Source organism: Miscanthus floridulus, chromosome 10, assembly GCF_019320115.1.
Source record: "Miscanthus floridulus cultivar M001 chromosome 10, ASM1932011v1, whole genome shotgun sequence".
NCBI lineage: Eukaryota > Viridiplantae > Streptophyta > Magnoliopsida > Poales > Poaceae > Miscanthus > Miscanthus floridulus.
In genome coordinates, this window is record NC_089589.1 from 97,819,658 (window position 1) to 97,839,734 (window position 20,077).

General features: G+C 46.1%; 2 protein-coding genes across 2 annotated transcripts; one reads left to right on the plus strand and one right to left on the minus strand.

Annotated features, from left to right (window-relative positions):
- Window positions 1-10,787: 10,787 nt before the first annotated feature.
- On the minus strand, window positions 10,788-11,219 carry LOC136489115 (uncharacterized). Its single transcript, XM_066485837.1, has one exon. It carries the CDS (start codon window positions 11,217-11,219, stop codon window positions 10,788-10,790), a length of 432 nt encoding a protein of 143 aa, XP_066341934.1.
- Window positions 11,220-18,856: 7,637 nt separating this feature from the next.
- Window positions 18,857-19,807, plus strand: LOC136489116 (uncharacterized). Its single transcript, XM_066485838.1, has one exon. It carries the CDS (start codon window positions 18,857-18,859, stop codon window positions 19,805-19,807), a length of 951 nt encoding a protein of 316 aa, XP_066341935.1.
- The last annotated feature ends 270 nt before the right edge of the window (window positions 19,808-20,077 follow it).

Below are 20,077 nucleotides of genomic sequence, written 5' to 3' on the forward strand. Positions count from 1 at the left end.
TAGTAATTCACCAGTCCTGCATTGCTTCTGTAATGAATCGAGTCTCCATATCCGTGGAGCACCGGCAATTCAAATTGATTCAAGTCCCAGCTGGGGATTCCTTATCACACGACATATGTAGAACTTAATCTTGCATATATCAACCTCGCTACCGGATCCTCCTATACTAAGCCGTCTCCACGCCACCCGAGAGCACAACACACCTCAAATCCGGCCACATTCTAGCCACGAGGGTACACGCTACTCCTGCCATCTCTCCACTCCCAGTGCATGGGCATTCGGCTTAGTATCGGATTAGCCGAAGTAGGCTTACTGGAGTATGTGACCAGTACTACAAAGTGTCTCATTCAGAAGATCCACAATGAGTGGCCTTTAAGCGACATAGTCGACAACATTACCCAAAAATTCAAGATAAGTCACCTGACTAGTCTCTAGTTCATTCTATCTTCTTTCTTTCTTTGGCCAGTATGCCATCTTTGATTGTACCGAAACTTTTACTTTGAAAACCTACCATAATCATACTAAGCATTCTACGCCTTTGTAAATGAAATCATCTTCAAGGATGGTAAACAATTAACAAGGTAGGCAATGCATCGAGTAGGTAATATCTGAATAAATCAATTTAATGCAATAGGTAACATAGGTGATAAACTTTTCAAAGTAAACAAGGTAATGGTTTCATGCATAATCGGGGCTTGCCTTCCTTGACGATCTCAGGTTCCGGATCAGTACCACAATTATCTAATCCCGTGACAACCGGGGATTCTTCCAGAACTTGCTCAACTAGAATCATTTCACTCTCAGGTTCTACACGAAATGATAACATATGCTTTAACATGATGATAATGTAAACATGATGCTGTCATGGTACGTGAAATATAACAACACTTTGAATACAACTGTTTTTCACGGTATAGTTGCAAGCCAACAAAACCAACTTGCAATTCTACCATCAAGAACCACACATGTGAGTTGACCAAACTGATCTTGAAACCCTACTGATCACAAAACATGATCAAAACAACACTAATCAAACATTTAGGGTTTGCTTTTATTTATTTTTGAATTAATTTGGAAATAAGACCAAAAATGAACTTGTTCCAAATGACCTCAAAATTTTATGTAAGCTTCCTCATGACAAATTAGTGTACCAAAACAAATTTCATAAGTTTTGGAATTATACAGTGGCTTACAAAAATCATAGAAATTGCATTTATCAATTAATGGACTGAATATTTGAACATTAAAATTTTATTCCAATTTCAAGTTTCATATTTTTAAACCATACTAGAACATGTACAGAAGCTACACACAAATTTTCAGAATTTTTGGAGCTATGATTATTTTCCTACAAATTCCCAAAGTTTTAGCACTATTCAAAATCTAGAAAAATATCAAAACTCACTATTCACTCTCTCTCTCTCTCACACTGACATCCGGCCCCCACATGTCATCACTAACCTCTGGCTTTGACCGTGGCATCGATGACGCTGACCGACGCTAACTCGCCGACAGTGAGCCCAACAGCGACGGCCAAAGTACCAACACGTTCACAAGAACTAGGCGCATCAATCTATGGTATTTCGGAGGTTGATCACAACACGGAACAAGGCTGACGCCGGCCATGGCAGATGCGGTGGCACGACAGTGTTACGCCGGCGAAACAAGACCGGTAACGGTGAAACAAAGAGTTCAGGAAGCATCAGTGGCTCACCCCGAATATGTTGAAGCAACGAGCGAGACTAGAGAAGCTATGGTGATGCGTTTCGACGGTGACAGTGATCACAGCTGAGCGGACCTCATCGACGATGGCGTTCCAGCGACTGCAGTGGGCAAAACGAGCTGGCAAGAGTGGAATAAGCACTACAGCATCGAGACGAAGCCATAGAGTCAACAAGCAAGGGCAACAGCTCACCGGATGATGCTGGCCGCGGTGAATCGGAGTTTCGGTTGAGGTCGCCGGCTACGAGGAAGATGAACGTGGACAATGAGCTCTCGGCAAAATCAAGCGGTAGCAATAGGTCGGTCAGAGGTGCAAGGAGTAGGCTGAACTGGAACACTGTGTTTTCAGGGCTATCTTGCGCTGAGGGAGCAAGAGGGGCTCGCCGGAGTTGAGGCGGCGGCGTCGGGAAAACAGAGGGAAGGAAGAAAAGCAATTGACGCTGTCTGGGCTTTAGCGCGGCCAGGAGCACGCGGGATCGACACGTAGTGTGCTGCCCATGCCAGCGCGAAGCCGAAGGTGGCCACGGGCGCGCCTGGAAGGCCGGAGAAAGGACGCCGGCGGTGGGGCGGTGACGCCCTGTTGCCAACTTGATTTTTGAAGTATTTACAGATTTGCCACTGAGTTCATTTTACAAATTACTCCCAATTTTTCTATAAAAGTTGAAAATCTCCAAAAATGAAAGTTGCTCAACTTTTCAAACTCTACAACTTTGTTTCAAGGAATATTTTCAAATTATACCTCTATTTTGAAATTTGAATTTGAGGTACATTTGAGCATTTGAATCATTTCAAAATTACTCCAAATTTTATATGTAAACTTTAAAAGCTTTGAATACCAAAGTTGATCCTTATAAAATAATCTTTAACTTTTCTTTTTGTCACGACCCCAAATTCCAAATGGATTTTGAATTAGGCAAAAGGGGCAAAAAGGACTTTTATGATTTGAATTTGAATTCAAATTTGATTTGTTTACCTTCTTACTTTAACTTTGATTTTTGACCAGTAACATGGCCCATTAGGGTTATTTGAGTCAAATGACACATGGTGTCACATGATCACATGAAATTTGACTCTTGTGGTCATGATCTTTATTTAGAGTTTGAATCACATCACACATAAAATAACAACTTATGAAATAAAGCTTATTTAGTGAATGCATTCAAAATTTTCTACTTTATGAATGCTTTGCAATGCATATGATGACATGTCAAGTTTTAGTGCTAGGTCAAAACACCAGAGGTGTTACACTAACCATGGGTGCCTACACAATACTCAGGCTATAAGATTGTTCCTAGAAACAACTGCTACGGATATGCACACGGATTACCATCCTTGTCATTTGATTCTAGGTTGAGTGTGATGATTCCAGCAAAACCATCAGCCGCTGCTACTTCATTTGTAGTGTACATCATCCCCTAATTTGGTAGAATAAGTCCTAAGAAAAAACGATGTGCACGGGGTCAACATATTCCGTATATGAACTCTCTCTATCGACGAACAAGCTAAGTACCGCAATAGACCATATATACAATTTTAGAATACACCACATAAGTTTTTAACCCAAAATTAACACAATTCCAATAGTTTAGGCGCCTCAGCTATTTTGTCTTTGTCCTTCTAGAGAAAAAAATTGTAATTTGTTTATTGTGATTTGTGCTAATAGATTTGGACCATTGGATGGAGATCTGATGGTTGTTAGCTGTCGCCTGAACAAATGCTATATTTCAAGCACCTAAAATATAGCATGTCCTAACAACAATTTGAGAACATCCACAGCATTCAAAAGGGAAATTAAAATAAAATCCACAATTCTAAAGCTAATTAATTTTGATTACCTTAGAGGTACCATGTGGGACGGTGGGTGGGTAGCCGAACGTGACCGCCATGAGGTCGCATCGGCAGATGGGGGGACCCTCAGTGAGAGGCGAGGTCGATGCCCCATGGCCTCAGGTTCTAGATGCTCCTGTCCACCGCTCACCGTTGAGCTGCCCTTCCAACCCGCCCGGTCTCCGCCATCCCTTTCGCTCGTAGCACTATTCGTCAGAGGCCCTTCCGACGGTGGATGGAAGGACCCCTAGATAGAGAAGAGGTCGACACCCCGTGCCCTCAGGTTCTAGATGCTCCTGTCCAACACTCGCCGTCGAGCTACCTGTCCACCCCGCCCGCTCTCCACCATCCCTCGCGCTCACAGCACCATTCACCGGAGGCCCTTGCGCTGGTGGATGAGAAGACCCCTAGCGAGAGCTGAGGTTGATGCTCCATGGCCTCAGGGGCAGCTCGAGGATGAGCGGGGATGGGAGCATCTCGAACCTGAGGAGAGCATTTTGCTTGAGGGGAGGGTGTGGAAAGGAAATTTTGTGGGAGGCATTTCCCCTCCCGCCTGAGCGCTATTTTATAGCTATTGAATATCACCGTCGATGCGTCAGAGCAGCCGGTGTAGATACTTTATCATCACCGTCGTTTCATGGCTGCTCAGTGGTGTTGTTTCATTTCCATGACCGCCAAATGTGGACATATAATTGCATCAAGAACCGTATGATACTGCAAAGATGGTAGACATGGAAGAGCATACAATGTTGGATAGACGCGGTGCTAGGTCTGTTTTGATGTTGGGGCATGAGCAAAGACAAAAATGTCCTTCCAGTTTGCAACGGTACAATACAACGGTAAAATCAGCCGTTGGCCGTTATTCTATAACAGCCTCGGCTTTCTTCCCCTTTGTGCTAGGGTTTGTTGCCCTAGACATCAACCACTGCTCTCGCCCCCCTGCTCCTCTCCTCTTTGTTCCCCTGCTTCTGGCAACATCATGTCTCATTAGATGGATTGCTTGTTGTCACAGAGCAGACATCCTCGGAGGTCGCCGTATGCAGAAGAAGACGATGTTGGTGAAGAGACGGGCCTCCCTCTAATTATTTGCGACAAGTGCAGGATGGGGAGGGTGATTGAGCTTCAGTCGAAGACTAACACTAATCCTGGTCATATGTTCTTCAAATGCCTAAGGAATAATCCCTGGGTAAGCATATGCTCATCTCTTGTTTTGGTTGGATGCAGTCACAGATTGGATCTGGTTACTTGAGTGCATCTATTTTTTTGTTTCCCTTGATTTTGTATAGGTCCGACCTAGACGCAAGTTTTATGAATGGCAACGAGACTATCTGAAAAAACTAGTGAAAATAGGTAGGGTTGTGATTCATCCAGAACCTGGACAAGCAGATTCTCCAGATTCTCATGCACGAGTTAGGGAAAATTAAGAAGTAGATTCAACAACACAGAGATTGGTGCCTGCTGAGGCAAACGTAGTGCAATCCTTGCTTACAATTGTTAGGCTTTTCACCCTAGTGGTTGGTGCTACGGTTGTGGTTGCAGTAATGTATCTTTTCAAATAGTGTTGTATCTGTACTTGCTATTATCTTCATTTGTGGTAACAGAGGAGCAAAAATTATTAGCTGAACCATGTTTATTCATAATAAATGTACTATTTCTAGGTCTAGGCTAATTAACTCAACCTTGTTTGTTGATGTTCAATTTGTTGTGCTCAAGGATTGATGTAATCTCAAGGCGTGTTGTTTGTTGATGTTCAATGTGTTGTTATCAAGGATTGATGTAATCTCAGGGCGTGTTGTTTGTTGATGTTCAATGTGTTGCGTTGAAGATTTGATGTAATCTTATGGCCAAAAATTGTGTTGAAGGATATATGGATCCTGTGGAACGATAGTTTTCAAGAGAAGTTTGTTTGTTTGTTTATTTTTAGTAAACAGGTGTGGCTTGCACCCCTACTAAACTTTCCTATTTGGTTGCTATCCACAATTTGCCACACTTCACCTTAATTAGGCTCTGTTTGGAACAAAGGTTTTCCATAGAAAAAATGAAGGAAATAAAAACATAGGAAAGGAATCTGAGCAGGGTGTTTGGAACCAACATGCCTAATTACAAAAAGGGGGAAATCAAGGAGGCTGGTTAAGGGACAAAGAAGCAAACAAAAAAGATTAGTTCAATTACAATCTTTGTTCTAGCCATGAGTTAATAAAATATAACTTTGCTGTCAAAGATGACTCCATTTCGTTCATTCTAGAAAACCCAAGCCATTAACATGAATGAATCCATGAACTCAACACACTGTTCTCAGATATGTCTTCATTTCATTCTTTCCAGAAGCTCCAAGCTACTAGATTACAAAAGTAGCACACATTGGTATTGGATTACCAAGTAATTACACTAAACTTACTAGATTGATGATTTTCCCCCTCCAAGCTTACTAGATTAGACTGCATTTCGAACTAACTTACTAGATTAGACTGCACAAAAGTACCAAACATAACTACTTCATTTTGAACTAATTAAAACTAACTTACTAGATTAGACTGCACAATAGGACCACCTATACTAAACTAATATGAATCCTTGGCACCGGAGGATCCGCATTCATTCTTTGCCTCTTTGCTGGAGGAGTGGCCTCATCACCGCTATCGCCGCCATTGTTGGCGCAACCATCATCGTCGTCCTCATCCCCGTCGTCCTCCTCATCCTCTTCCTCTTCCTCCTTTTCATCCTCCTCCTCGTCCTCCTCCATCGGCTCTGGCTCTTCACCAAAGAGGGTGTAGAGTTCGTCGTTTGACCACCCCTCATCGGGGTCACAGTAGCTGCTTATATCGATCTCTGATGAGAGGAGCGGCGGCGACGAGTGTTCCTCGCTGGAGGAGTCATACCATGGCAGCAAAAAATCGGCCATCGCTAGAGGAGTTGTTGGAGGAGTGCCGGTGAAGCAGATTATGGTGGAGGAGATTGGGGTTTCCTCTACAGTATGACGGAGGAGTTTGGGGTTTTCATAGTGGTGTGCGGTGAAAGATGAGTGAGGCCGATTAAATAATCAGGCAAACATTGAAGGGAAGCGTTGCACCTCAGGGACTGCAACCGCTGTCTCCTTAGCTAGTGTCGCCTGCGAAACCCAAGCGGTGTCCATTTGGGCTACACCATCGAGATTGAGTTGGACGTACCACACACAGTGCGCTTACAAGTCATATTATACGTCTCTCACTATATAGCAGCACTAGATCACTTTGTCAAAGCAATCTGAAGTAGGATGACACGATCACCGGATGATACGCAATGGGAAAGTGACATGGTGAATACAATGGTGAATACAATGGGGAATACAATGATGAATGCTCTGAGGACGTTTTGCATACAATCTTGGTAAATTCAACTTATTGCACCATCTTTGGATCAAAACATATTCCATGGTGTACAATGATTTTTATTCGTCCATTAATCTGAATGTACAATGGTTGTTGTTCGTCATGTAACGAGTAGCGGGACATGACCAATTCAACTTGCATGTACAATTCAACTTGGAGTGAACTCTTTATTCTCCAATGAACGATGGTGCCAAAGGAAGCTAAACATTCATTCCAACCTTGTTTGAATGCATGTTGTTTACACCAAAATTTAGAAGAAGAGTCATAGGGACTTAAAAGATCTTAAGATCGTGTCGTCAAGGAATCAATCGCGTATAGGTCGGTATTAGCTGATTCAAATGCAAAACTGGAATCAGCTTTCTTCAGATAGCGCCAGCAGATAACGACAAAGGCTATGATTGGCGCCGGGACAAGACATGTTGGACTCTACAAAAAGGGAAAGATTAGAGTCCAAGTTATCTTAAATTAGGAATGTTTTCTCTAGGGTCAAAGATTGTGATGAATCGTGCTTAGATAAGAGTCATGCGTAGGTCCCGGGTATAAATATCAAAGCCCCGCTATTGTAAAAAATACACAATCAATCCAATACAAGTCATTTACTTTTTTTGGCTCCGGCCACCCCTTAGGAGTAGGAGTAGAGTAGATCTCGGTGAGTTCTTCAGTAAGTATGGCTGCATCGATCCGATTGACCTCCACTGCTTGTCTGTAAGTACCGTCATGGTTTATACTTCTGTTTGTATAGCTGCATCGATCCGGTCGACCCCCATTGCGACTTTGGTATAAGCTAGTTATCGACTCTTGTCTAGTTTAAGTACGGCTGCATCAATCCGATTGACCACCACTGCTCGAACTAGATTAAGGTCAAGTTATCGGCTCTATCTAAGGGTGGCGTTCCTTCGGGTAGATTCATTAAGTTACCGATATTGCTTATTGCTTCCATTATTTATCTAATTACAGCAATATCACTTCGCCCAATTGGGATTGATCTAGATCGGCCTTATATTTTGTTTAACCCATCGTTTGTTAATATAAAACTGGTCTAATTTGCATCTTAAATGATGAGTTATGTTATATCGGCCGTTTTATGTCAACATTAATCGTGCATAGCATACGGTTAAGGCATGTTCCTGTGTGATTCTGCCTCACACCCCACTGTTAGCACCGTGGAGTGGGGATTGTTATTTGGTAGATCTATTCCTGATAAGACATGACCTTAACTGTGCGCTATGCCTGAATCGACTGTTTTAGCCGATATCGAGTGCTTTCATGAATAGTTCGCGTCACTAGATCGTTGAAGTAAAGATAGGTTGAAAGATGTGTTAGCCCCATGATCTTATTATTGTATTATGGCCTACATGATTTTGCCTCATGCCCCACTAGTATTAGTAATAAGTTAGGGTCATCGAGTCTATTGTTGTTTCTATGGCCTGCATGATTCTACCTCATCAACTTCTCTACACACCTATGACCGGTGAAATAAAATGCCCTAGGTTATACCTTTGCCTTGCGCATTCCATTCCATCTCCTCCAATGTTGATGCAACACATGCACCAACATAATCAACAATGATATGATATGATCCACTTCATATCATCACATGATCATATTGGTTCATTGATCTTGACATCACTTGCTTTTCACCGTTGCCTTCATCCATCGGCGCCAAGTCTTGCTTAAGTTTCACCGCCACGCGGTTCATCGCTCCAAAGCCTCTGACTTGCCCTTCATGCTTGCAACCGATCCATCAAGCCAAGTCTTGTCTTGATCTTCTCCACCTTGATCACATGACTAATGTCATGTCTCATGTGCAATGAGCTCCTTCGTCATCACATGTGTGAGCTTTGCAACATCTCCAAGCCATTTTCACCTTCATGGCATATGTTGCTCACACATATGCACCTGTGGACTAATCACCTGTGTATCTCACATAAACACAATTAGTCCACCTAGGTTGTCACTCAATTACCAAAACCACATAAGGACCTTTCACCTATGCTCCTCTCCCTTGACGGCAAAACCTGGAGATTGCCTAACGAAGACCGTCTCCGCCAGCTCACCGTTGAGGAAGGCTGATTTAACGTCCAAGTGATGGACGCGCCAGTCTTTTGCTGCTGCCAAGGCTAGTAGCAAATAGACCAACTCCATGCGTTCTACTAGCGCAAAGACCACCTTGAAGTCTATGCCCTCGTGCTGAACAAAGCCTCGGGCGACGAGGCGCGCCTTGTGCTTGACAATGGCGCCGAGCTTGTCCCATTTGACCTTGTACACCAACTTCAGGTAGATTGGACGACATCCTAGAGGTGGATCGACGAGCTGCCAAGTCTCATTTTCCTTAATCACCTTCATCTCCTCCGGCATCGCTCGTCACCAGTTTCGTCCTGCTCGGCCAGCGAATGTGGGTGGTTCCTTTGCACTGACTAGCAATAGCTCTGCGTCATTAAGCAGCCAACCAGCCAGTCCTGAGGGTCCTATACCACCGATGATGTTGTATAGCCTATGGAACCACACCTCCTCACCTTCGTGGAAGGCATCCACGAACTCAGTGATGTCACTTGGAGGTGAGACAAATTCGATCGGCGTCGATGGAGCTCCCTGTTCCGTCAGAGTGCTCGGTACAGCACCTGGAGTGCTCGGCACCCTGGTTGTAGTGCTCGGCACTACTTCTGGACCGCTCGTCATAACTCCTGTAGTGTTCGACCATACTGTAGGAGTGCCTAGCTTCAGTCTTGGAGTGGTCGGTACCACCGCAAGACGTCTTGGCTCCGCCATGGGAGTGCTCGGCACCCGTCCTGGAGTGGTTGCCACCACTGCAGAACCTCCTAGCACCACTCCTGGCGTGCTTGGCATCCCTCTAGGAGTGCTTGACACTCCTCCTAGAGTGCTCGGCATCCCTCCCGAAGTGCTCAGCACTATCGCAGGAGTGCTCGGCTCTACCGCCGGAGTACTCGGCACTCCTCCCGGAGTGCTCGGCATGTCTTCCCCAGCATCTCCACCACCATGGATGACCAAGTGCTCGACGATGAAGGTGCTGGTGAAGCCGCTAGCTTCCCCCGTGCTTAGACTGCTCTAGTCCCAAGCTGCTTCCTCGTCAAACACGACGTCGCGCGAGACAAGCACCTTGTCTCCATGTGGGTCATAGCGTCGGTATGCCTTGGTACCCTCCGCGTAGCCTAGGAACACCATGGGTGTGCTCCTATCCTCTAGTTTGGTGAGGTTCGGCTTCATCTTCCTGACGTGGCCGATGCAGCCGAATGTCCGGAGGAAGGACATGCTCGACTTGCGCCCATACCAAGCTTCGAACGGCGTCTTGCCTGTTAGGGCCTTGGTTGGAGCGCGGTTGAGGATGAACACTACTGTGGTCACCGTCTCCCCCTAGAACCTTGCCGGCATGCCTTTGGCCTTCATCATGGATCGCGCCATGTCGACCACCATCTGGTTCTGTCGCTCCACCATGCCATTCTGTTGTGACGAGTATGGCATGATGTCGTGTTGCCCCACACCCTGATCCGCACAGTATGCAACGAACTCCACCAAAGTGAATTCACCACCTCGATCAGTTCTCAGCACTCGGTGCTTCTTGTCGCTCTCGGCCTCCTCGCACATCTTGAACTTCTTCATCGCCGCTGCCACTTCATCCTTGCTCGTCAGGAGTTGCAGCCACATGTAGCGACTGTAATCATCCACGAGTAGGAGGAAGTACCGCCGACCACCGTTTGTAGCAGGCGTGATCGGCCCGCAGAGGTCATCGTGGATGAGCTCGAGAGCATCCTTTGTGTGATACTTGGCCGCCTTTGGGAAAGGTAGCCTCCTCTGCTTCCAGGCTAGGCAGTTGTCACACAGCTCGCCTCCGTGCTTGATGTGGGGAAGCCCTCAGACCATCTTCTCCAGCCGACTAAGCGCGTCGAAGCTGAGATGTCCGAACCGGGCATGCCACATCCATGGTTCCTCGGAGTGCCTTGCCGCTAAGCACACCAGCTGCTCTACCTTTAAGTCGAGCAGGTACAACCGATTTAGGGACCTCTTCACCTTGGCAAGAAGTCGCTGCTCCCGGTCCCTGATCCTGAGGAATCCTTCCTTGATCAGTACCTCACTACTACGCTTATCCAACTGACCAATGCTGATGATGCTGGAACACAACTGCGGGATGTAATATACATCCGTTAGCGCATGGTGCTTCCCGTTCCAGCACCTGACGATGATGGTGTTGCACCCTTGGATAGCCACCCTTGAGCCGTCACCAAACTTCACCATACTGGTAACATCGTTGTCGAGCTCGAAGAAGGATGCTTTGGAGCTCGTCATGTGGTTGCTGGCACCGGAGTCCAGATACCACCGTTGCTCCTAGTCAGTGTCCACATGTCCGAGGTGAACTTGGGCGCGTGGTTCGTCAAGGTTGACGGTCTTCAGGGCCTTTCCAGGTTCTCCCACCATCGTCGCCTCTTCCCTCTCCTTGGCCTCGATGTCGTGCAGTGCACAAAATGTCGCCATTAGGATAGTGGCCTCATCCTCATCATCGGCTTGTGCCAGATGAGCTTTAGCCTTCTTCTCCTACTTGCGGTTTGGGCACTCTCGTGCCCAACAACCCATCTTCCCGCAACGCAGACAGGCGTTGGGGTCGACCTGCTTCTTCTTCTTCGAAGAAGCCTTGCCGTGGCGCTTGCCATCACCACCGCGGCTGGAGGAGGCTGCCTTCCTAGAGTTCCTCCGAGTAGCCCACTCCTCTTCCATCAGCAGAAGTTTTCTGCTGTCCTTCGTTGCTGTCGGCTGCTCCAAGCGCTCGTCCACTGCCCGCAGATAGCCTATCACATCCTCAATGGTGTGGGTGGACAAGTCCAGCATCGTTTCTATGGAGAGAGGGACCTGCATGTACTTTGCCGGCATGGAGTGGAGGTACTTTGAGACCACCTCCACTTCGTCAATGGTGACGCTGTGGCTCTTCAGCTTGCTGATGAGCGTCTGTAGGCGGAGGGAGAAGTCTACACCATTTCACCATCCTTGAACTTGAGGTTGGCGTACTCCTGCTTCAGAAGCTGGGCCGTCGCCTTCTTTGCGTGGTCGGAACCGACGCGCATCGCCGCAATAGCCTCCCACGCCTCCTTAGCTGAGCTTTTTACCCCCAACGGCTCCCTGTACTCCGCCGGTACATCAGCGAGGATAGCCTCCAGCGCTGACATGTCATCCTTCTCGTTGTCGGTGCCCTTGTCAAATATATTCCAGAGCCGTCGGGCTCTGAGCTTGACCTTCATGGTCACCGACCACTCTCCACAGTTGGTGTAAGTCAGCGTCGGCCAATTGGTGCCGCTGATCTCCCGCACCGTGCGAACAACGACCTCCGGTCATGGCTTGGCAGCCACAGTAGTGCCACTGCTGTCGCCCATCTCCGAACCGCCCGTCATCGCCAGCGGTTAGTCTGGTGACAGCGCTTGTACGGCTCCGATACCATTTGTTGGCCTACTGGATCACTGGTTCAGGTGAGTGAACCACTCACCAGTCTTGCCGAGTACCCGCTAGTGTTGTCGAGCACCCACTAGCCGTGCCGACCACGAACAAACGTTGTCCGTCCCCACACACTATGGCTGGAGCTAAAAGAAGAAGGGAGAACAGAGCATGCACACACAATACAAGACACCAGCGTTGGTCGAAGCCAGTGAGATGGTAAATCTGAACTTTCTTTACTGAGTTGCCATGATATTCTATTTATACAACTCTATCTATCTAGTCCTAATACAGCGCACATGCTGGGCTGACTCTGCGCCGGTCACTGCATGTGTCTACAGTGCTACAGGTGACCGTGCGGCGTCTGCACCTACAGCGGCTACAGTATCACGGCAGGAGGTCTTTCGGCGCTGCCTTCCCTTAAGTTAGCAGTAGATTATCTAACCACGAGGAGGCGCGCAAGGATCATCTTCAGCAGCAGTGGGGAGATCACGTCGTTCATGTCGCTGACGCAGACATCGCCATGGCGGCGTTCGCGGGCATGCTTCTCGACGACTCCTTGATCCAGCAGCAGATGGAGGAGGAGAAGAAGTGGTAAACTTGACGTCACCGTCGTCGCAGACGTCAGTGGCGACGCCCGCGCTCCAGGCGTCCTCCTCGTCGGCGTCGTTGCAGACGTCACTCGCGATGCCGGCGCCCGAGGTGTACTCGTCGTTGGCCTCGTTCTCGACGTTAGTCGCTGACTGTGCCCGCGCCCGTGGCCTAGCTACTCTCCTGCGCTGGACTCCTGACCCGTGAGCCCTGGACATGTTCGCCGGGAATTTAGAATTTGTTACTCGTTGATCAGTTGCCAAAGCTTCCTGTAGACTGTAGAACTCTTATTTGTAATTCGACAACCATTTTCATCAGCATGCAGTACAGTGGAGCAGTGGACCTAATCGAAATGAGAGGACCTCTTATTTATTTTTTTCGACTGAACCCATATACATTACAATCGAACTGTTCAAGTTTGTATGTTGTGGCACTATACTACTGATAATGGACGTACTTCGCACTGTATGTTGGTCTTTGACTCTCTCTTTTTTTTTTGAGATTATTGGTCGTTGACTCTTTGTATTGTGTCATTCTGAAAGGAGGTCTTTGTTTTTTTAGAACGGTGAAACAATGGAGCAGAGGCCATAGGGATATGCCTGCATTTCGCCATCAATAGAGCCGTTGCAACACATTGGGCCCGCTCTTCAAACAGGCCAAGCCCATGACAGGCCTGGTCCAAATTTTATCCAGCCCGCTCGGTTTTCCCCATTTGGAGTCGAGCGAACGGCCGATTCAGATGCCCAACACAAACAATCGATCAAATTACAATCAATTTTACTTCTCTTGTGCCCTAATCTCTTCCAACATCTATGTTGTTGTTCATCATTTGATTGGATGACCAAGGATGGCGCCCTAGGCTTCCTGGTCGACCTAGGGAAACCCAGTGACGTCCTTGCCCTCACGGGGTTCCTCCTGGACGAGATCTTCGACGGTTCGTTTGCTAGTTTATCCGAAAACTAGTCGTTCTTCGTCACGCAAGCACGATAGCTATCCATTGGTGGTTTGCTTGTAAACCTCTTTGTTCTTCTTGACGTAAGTGTGATACTCGCTGCGTTCTTTGGTCCATGGCGACCTGGGTGATCTAGCCCTAGCTAACCCAGGATCAATCCGACGTCAATACACTTTTTAATGACTCTGCTAGGGATAATTGCTTCAGCTCTACTTTGTAGCAGAATCTCTTTACCCTAGACCCTCTTCATTGATCTATCTTCTTGTGCTCGCCATTACCGTTGCATCTGTCCCAAAAGGCCAATCACATTTAGTTTTGACCAAACGTGATCTCTCTTTCTATTTTGCAAAGTGTTGCTCGCCATTACCCTGATAAGTGCTAAATGCATCCAAGTATATATAATACAATTTGGCCATCAAAACACATATGGATAGAACTCTAGAAGGTTCTAAAAAAGGAACTTTTTCCACGGTAGAAATGGAATAAAAATGAATTGATAAAACAATCCTAGAAAAAAAGTAAAGACATATTTTAATTAGTGTCGTGTACATGATATACCACTTGATTCGAATATTTCATATCTTCATCTACCATTTTCACCCCTACATGCATCTACATTTTAAACCTAGATAAAATCAACCTACTCCCTCTCTAGCAAAATAGAAGTCTCGCTTCCAAACAAATCAATATATCCCAAATTTAACCAAATATATAATTTGCTAATTTACAAAGCATTATAATTATCACTACATTAATTATGGATATGTTTCATAGTAAACCTATTTGAAGATATAAATATTAATACTATTTTTCTATAAACCTAATAAAATCAAGTGAATATTGTTTGGCTCCTCCATAAACAATACTTATGATTTTTTGAGATGGAGGGAGTAGCATCATGCTTTTTGTGATGGAGATAGTAACTCAATGGGTGCTAAAGACCGGTTAATGACGGCCGAGGGGGATTGGAAGGAGGTCAGATTTTTAAAATCAGGTACCATAAGAGCCCTGTTTCGTTGGTGACCAAACCATGCCACGCCTAACCTTCGGCAAATTGTGGCTGCCACAGAAAATGTGGCGAATAAAATCGAAGCCACACTTCTAGCAAGGTTTGGCATGAAAATGAGTATATCACATGTGTGGCAAGGTGCTAAGAAAGTGTGGCGTGCCATAGCTGTGGCAATGAACCAAACAGCTGCCGAAGAACTGTGGCAAGCGGAACCTTTGGCGTGGCACGTTTTGGTCACCAACCAAACATAACTCCAGCAATAGCCCTCAAAACAGGGTCTCTAGTTTTCATTTGGGCCCTCCCCCACATTTGGGGTCTCTGTTTTCTAGATTGAGCTCCAACAGTGACCCTCAAAATATAGAGCCCTCAAATTCATTCTCTCAAGGAATGACACATGGGACCCCCTCATCATAGACTCACTCAGCCAAAAGAAAGAAACCGACTAACGCCGGTGGGGGAGCGAACGAAATCGATTGCTGGTGGGGAAGCGGACGATGCCTCGACAGATGTGGGTGTAGATGCCGCCGATGAGGAAAGGGAGAAGAGCAGGAACGGACCTGGCTGCGTGCGCGGGAGTTCAGGGAACCCGGCCGCAAGCGAAGGAGCGCCGACGAGAGGAGCGGGTACGCAGCTACGAGCGCGACACGAGAACCGAGGACCCGGCCACGACCTCTACCTCACCGCCGGCCGTGAGAATGACACGTGGAGTAGGGATTGCCCTGGCCGCGAGCGTAGGAGTGCCGATGAGAGGAGCGGGCACCCGGCTATGAGTGTGACGCGAGAAGTAAGGTCCTGACTGTGACCTCTACCTCATCGCGTCTATGAGCTCGACGAGAGGACCTAGCCGCCACCTCTACCTCGCCGCCAGCCATGAGCGTGACGAGAGGAGCCGGCCATGAGCTCTACCTCGCCACTGGATGTTGGATCGAGTGGGTGCTGCTGACGGTGGTAGACAACCGGGGGAGGGCGTGCTGCCAGGGAGCAGATCCAGCATCCGGAGAGCTTGGCAAGAGAGAAACGGATGGAAACCATCCTTTGGGGGCTTGGCCTAAGGCCCTAGGAATGGGTGTCCACCTCGATTTGGGTGCTCTAGGAGCCATGCAGGAGCTATGCTTTTAGCCTAGCCACCCATATTTAATTATGGTGGCTGAAGTAGAGGCCTTGCTCTAATAGGCTTTATATCATCGCGCTCCTCCCATCAGTCGCTGATGTATATGCAAATGCAGGCATCGACCGATTAATTCAGGCTTCTTCATTTTAATTGCGCGAGACATGCATGTATAATAATGTATTGTTCACATTTTCCTATGAAGTTGCTTTGACCAAACGCCTTGTTCTCTCCTCAACACTCTTCTTAAATAAATGTTAAAACCAACAATGTCAGTCCCCTGACCCTCTCATATAATCCCAATACATACATCGGCATTCCTCATCTTTCTGTCTAAGCTCTAGACATAGCTGCCACACTGCATCGTACGTCCTTCAACTTCCTCAAGAAAGGCTTCCTCCTCCCTAGCTAGCGGGAACCGGAAGAGACTCTTCACGGCCATCTTCGCCCTCCTCGTCGCCTGGATCTCTTTCCTTGTCGTCGCCAACGAGCTAGGCGTCGGTCGAGCCCATCAAGCTTCTAGAGAGAGCTCGGCCAGGTAAAACATAAAAGCCTTTGGTTTTTTTTTTTTTTTTTGAGGGGACGTAAAAGCCTTTGTTGCTTTCAGCGAAACTACTAGGCTAGGCCCAAACTCGGTTCAGTGGTGGTGAGCAGGACAGGACAGGACGATGGGTCCCACATTGCACAGCCTGCTGAGCTTCAGCAGTCTAGCAGCTTCTTCTTCACAGGTCTTTAATTACGTGAGAATAGACAGCGTACTGCACTCAATTCTCAATAAGCCCGGTTGATGCCTCGATAATTTTTATTTAGGGTTGTTTTGCCAGTGTATGTCCTACTGCAATGCAAGCTGGGCTCCACGTCATGGATGACCCACACTCAAAACATTTTGTTTTTACCTTGCCTCTTGTTGATTTGTCGGGAATCCTAACGTTCGTTTCGCCCGTACAAACCACACTAGAGCACCACCAAGTACCAACGACAGCTATATATAGCCAAGATCTACGAAAGATTCGATGGATTTTCTTTGTCTGCATGCTGCTTGCATTGGTCAGCATTTCTGTTAACGATCGAACAAGTAACTGAGCCTGAGCTCACAGCTGAGCTAATAATAAGGCCGTGCATTTATGCATCGTCGTCAAGGTTTTAGAGCTCCACTACCAGAGAAAGAAACGTTTGTGCCGGCCAAAAACCGTTGCATTTACGCATTGTCGTCAAGCCTGGTATATCATCAAAGAACTCAATTATAGGAACCGTGCCGGTTAAACTAGCTCAAGTTTGACCAAGATTATAATAAATAGTATTAACATTTATGTATTCAAAATAAATTTATTATGAAACTATATTCTATGGCTAAACTAATGGTACTTATTTTGTCATATGAGTGTTAGTTTTTTCATATAATTTTAGTCAAAATTTAAACTATTTGACTCCTCGAAATACGAGAGTTGCATTTTTTGACAGAGGGAGTACACAACATTAATTAAACTATGTCTATGGTTTTTTGCTAGGATTGTTTTATCAATTCAGTTTTATTCCATTCATACTCCTTTTTTTTTCTTTTTTAGAACCTTTTAGAAGTTTTATCCATATGTGTTTTGATCGCCAATTCATATTAGATATATGAAGGTGCATTTGGCAGGGTTTTAGATTCTCTTAGAAACGTTGCAGATCTAGTTTCTCTTTAGAAATGTTTCTTTCATGAGTCATAGCTCACTAGATTCTTGAAAAAGAACTACAAAACTAGATTTTGGGTATTTCTCTAGACTGCTGGTAAACGGTTTCAAGTGATTCTCCTTAAAATAATTCTCTCTTTGTAATGAGTGACAACGATATATCCTAGTGATTCTCCTGAGAATCTAGAATGTTTCTTGCTGCCAAAGCACCCTAAATCTAGTAATGCTTTCAAAACAAAAAAGAAATATTCTTTTCTACATCTGAATTTCCATATTCGTATTTCTTTCTATTGTAGACACTAAATAGATGTGTCCAAATTCTTTTCCTATTACTTTTCTCTGCCCCATTCTACATTTGTATTAAAAAGCATGAATCCAATACCCTCAGCACCCTAAAAAAAATACAGTACTAGGTGAAATGATCTAATAATATTCGTGCTATTAATCACTAATTACATCGATTAGAATATTACTCATGTTCCAAATTATAAGATATTTTAGCTTTTCTAAATTCATAGCTTTAGTTACGCACCTAGATATAGGTTATGTCTAGATACATACTAAAAACTATATATCTATTAGCACAAATCACAATAAACAAATTATAATTTTTTTTCTATGGAAGGATAAGGACAAAACTGTTCTGACGCCGGTGTGAAAAACTATATATCTAGAAATGTCAAAACTTCGTAATTATAATTTGAAACAGAGGGAGTACTAATTAATATGTGTCAATTCAATCTATTTAAAATCAATGACTAAATAATATTAATTTTGATGTTGCAATAAATAAATTTTAATCAACTTTTGTATAACTAATATGTGTCAATTCAGTCTATTTAAAAATGAATAAAATTTATGATGCGTAATAAATATCACTAGATTATGGAATATGTTTTCAAAATAGACCTATTTAAATATATATAAATCTTAATACTACTTTTTATAAATCTAATTAAATTAATTTAAGATTGTTTAACTTCTATTTACATTTTTTAGGGAGTAGCACCATCTTTTTTCCGACCGATCAGTTCAGTATCGCGAAATGCCTCGCTCTCTCCTCAACCCTCGTCTTAAATACAGTATAAAGGTTTAAAGCATCAACGTTATTCTCCTCTCATAATCTCAATACATTGATATTCCTCTCGTCTTTCTGTCTAAGCTCTAGCCATGGCTGCCACCAAGCCAAGCTCAACCACCCCATCGTTCTTGAACTTCCTTAATGAAGGCCTCCTCCTCCCTGGCAGGAACCGGAGACTCTTCGTGGCGATCTTCACGATCCTCGTCGCCTGGATCTCTCTCCTTGTCGTTGCCAACGTGCTTGGCATCGAGCCCATCAAGCTTGAGGTCGGGCTCGACATGGATGCGCTCATGAGCACCGACCCCGGAGGCCCGGACTACGCTCTCCTCCTCCGAGAGACGCAGGAGGACTACCGGATCCTCTTCCTCGCAGGCGCGGCCTATCTCGTGTCAGTAGACGTCACTAGCTCTGTCATCCAGCTCGTCTCCCTCTTCGCCACCGTCACGACATACTCCGGTGACGGTGAGGTGCACACCTTTGGCGCGCTCCTCGGCAGAGCCAAGCAGCAGCTGAAGGGGGCCGTGCTGACGGTCGCCTTCGTCTGCATGCTCAAGACCGCCGCCGTTGCGCTGCTGTTTGCCTCGTCCGCCCTCGTGGCCTTCCTCGCGTTCAGGCGGTACCGCGGGCTGTTTCTCGCCGGGTGCCTGGTCCTCCTCGCCGCCTTCGTCTTCTACATCTTCCTGTCCTTCTTCTGCTCGCTCGCCGTCGTCGTGGCCGTGGATGAATCTGCAGCTAGGCGCTGCCATGGCGCCGGCGCGGTCGTGCGGGCGTGGCAGCTGGTGAAGGGCAGGCGGAGGCGTGCCATGCTCTTTGTTTCCGTGATGAGTGGGCTCGCCGCTGTGTTCAGGCCGATTTACTGGCAGGCCAAGATATGCGGCCATAGCAACATGGCGTCGGGGGCTCTGCTCCTGGGAGTCTTGTACACCGTCCTGATGGCCGCCGTTGAGTTGTTCCAAAACTGCGCGTTGACCGCGTTCTACTACGAGTGCAAGGGTAGATCAGCTCAGGAATCAGAGACGGAGTATGTCAAGGGTGCGTGATGAAGTGCAGTATGTACCAGCTGTGTGTATAACCGTCAATAAATACTGTAAACTTGTTGTTCTAGACGGAAGTCTTCGAACACGGGCAATTGCTGAACTCTCAAGTTGCGAATGGAATAGCGAAGGCAATAACGAACTGGTGGTTTCACTATTCATCCACCCCTTCCTATTGTACAATTGGCACTATTTATAGGTTCCCCCTAACAACACAAGGACTCTTATGCCTCCCCCACACCTACTTTTGCAACATTCACCTAAAACAATTGCAGC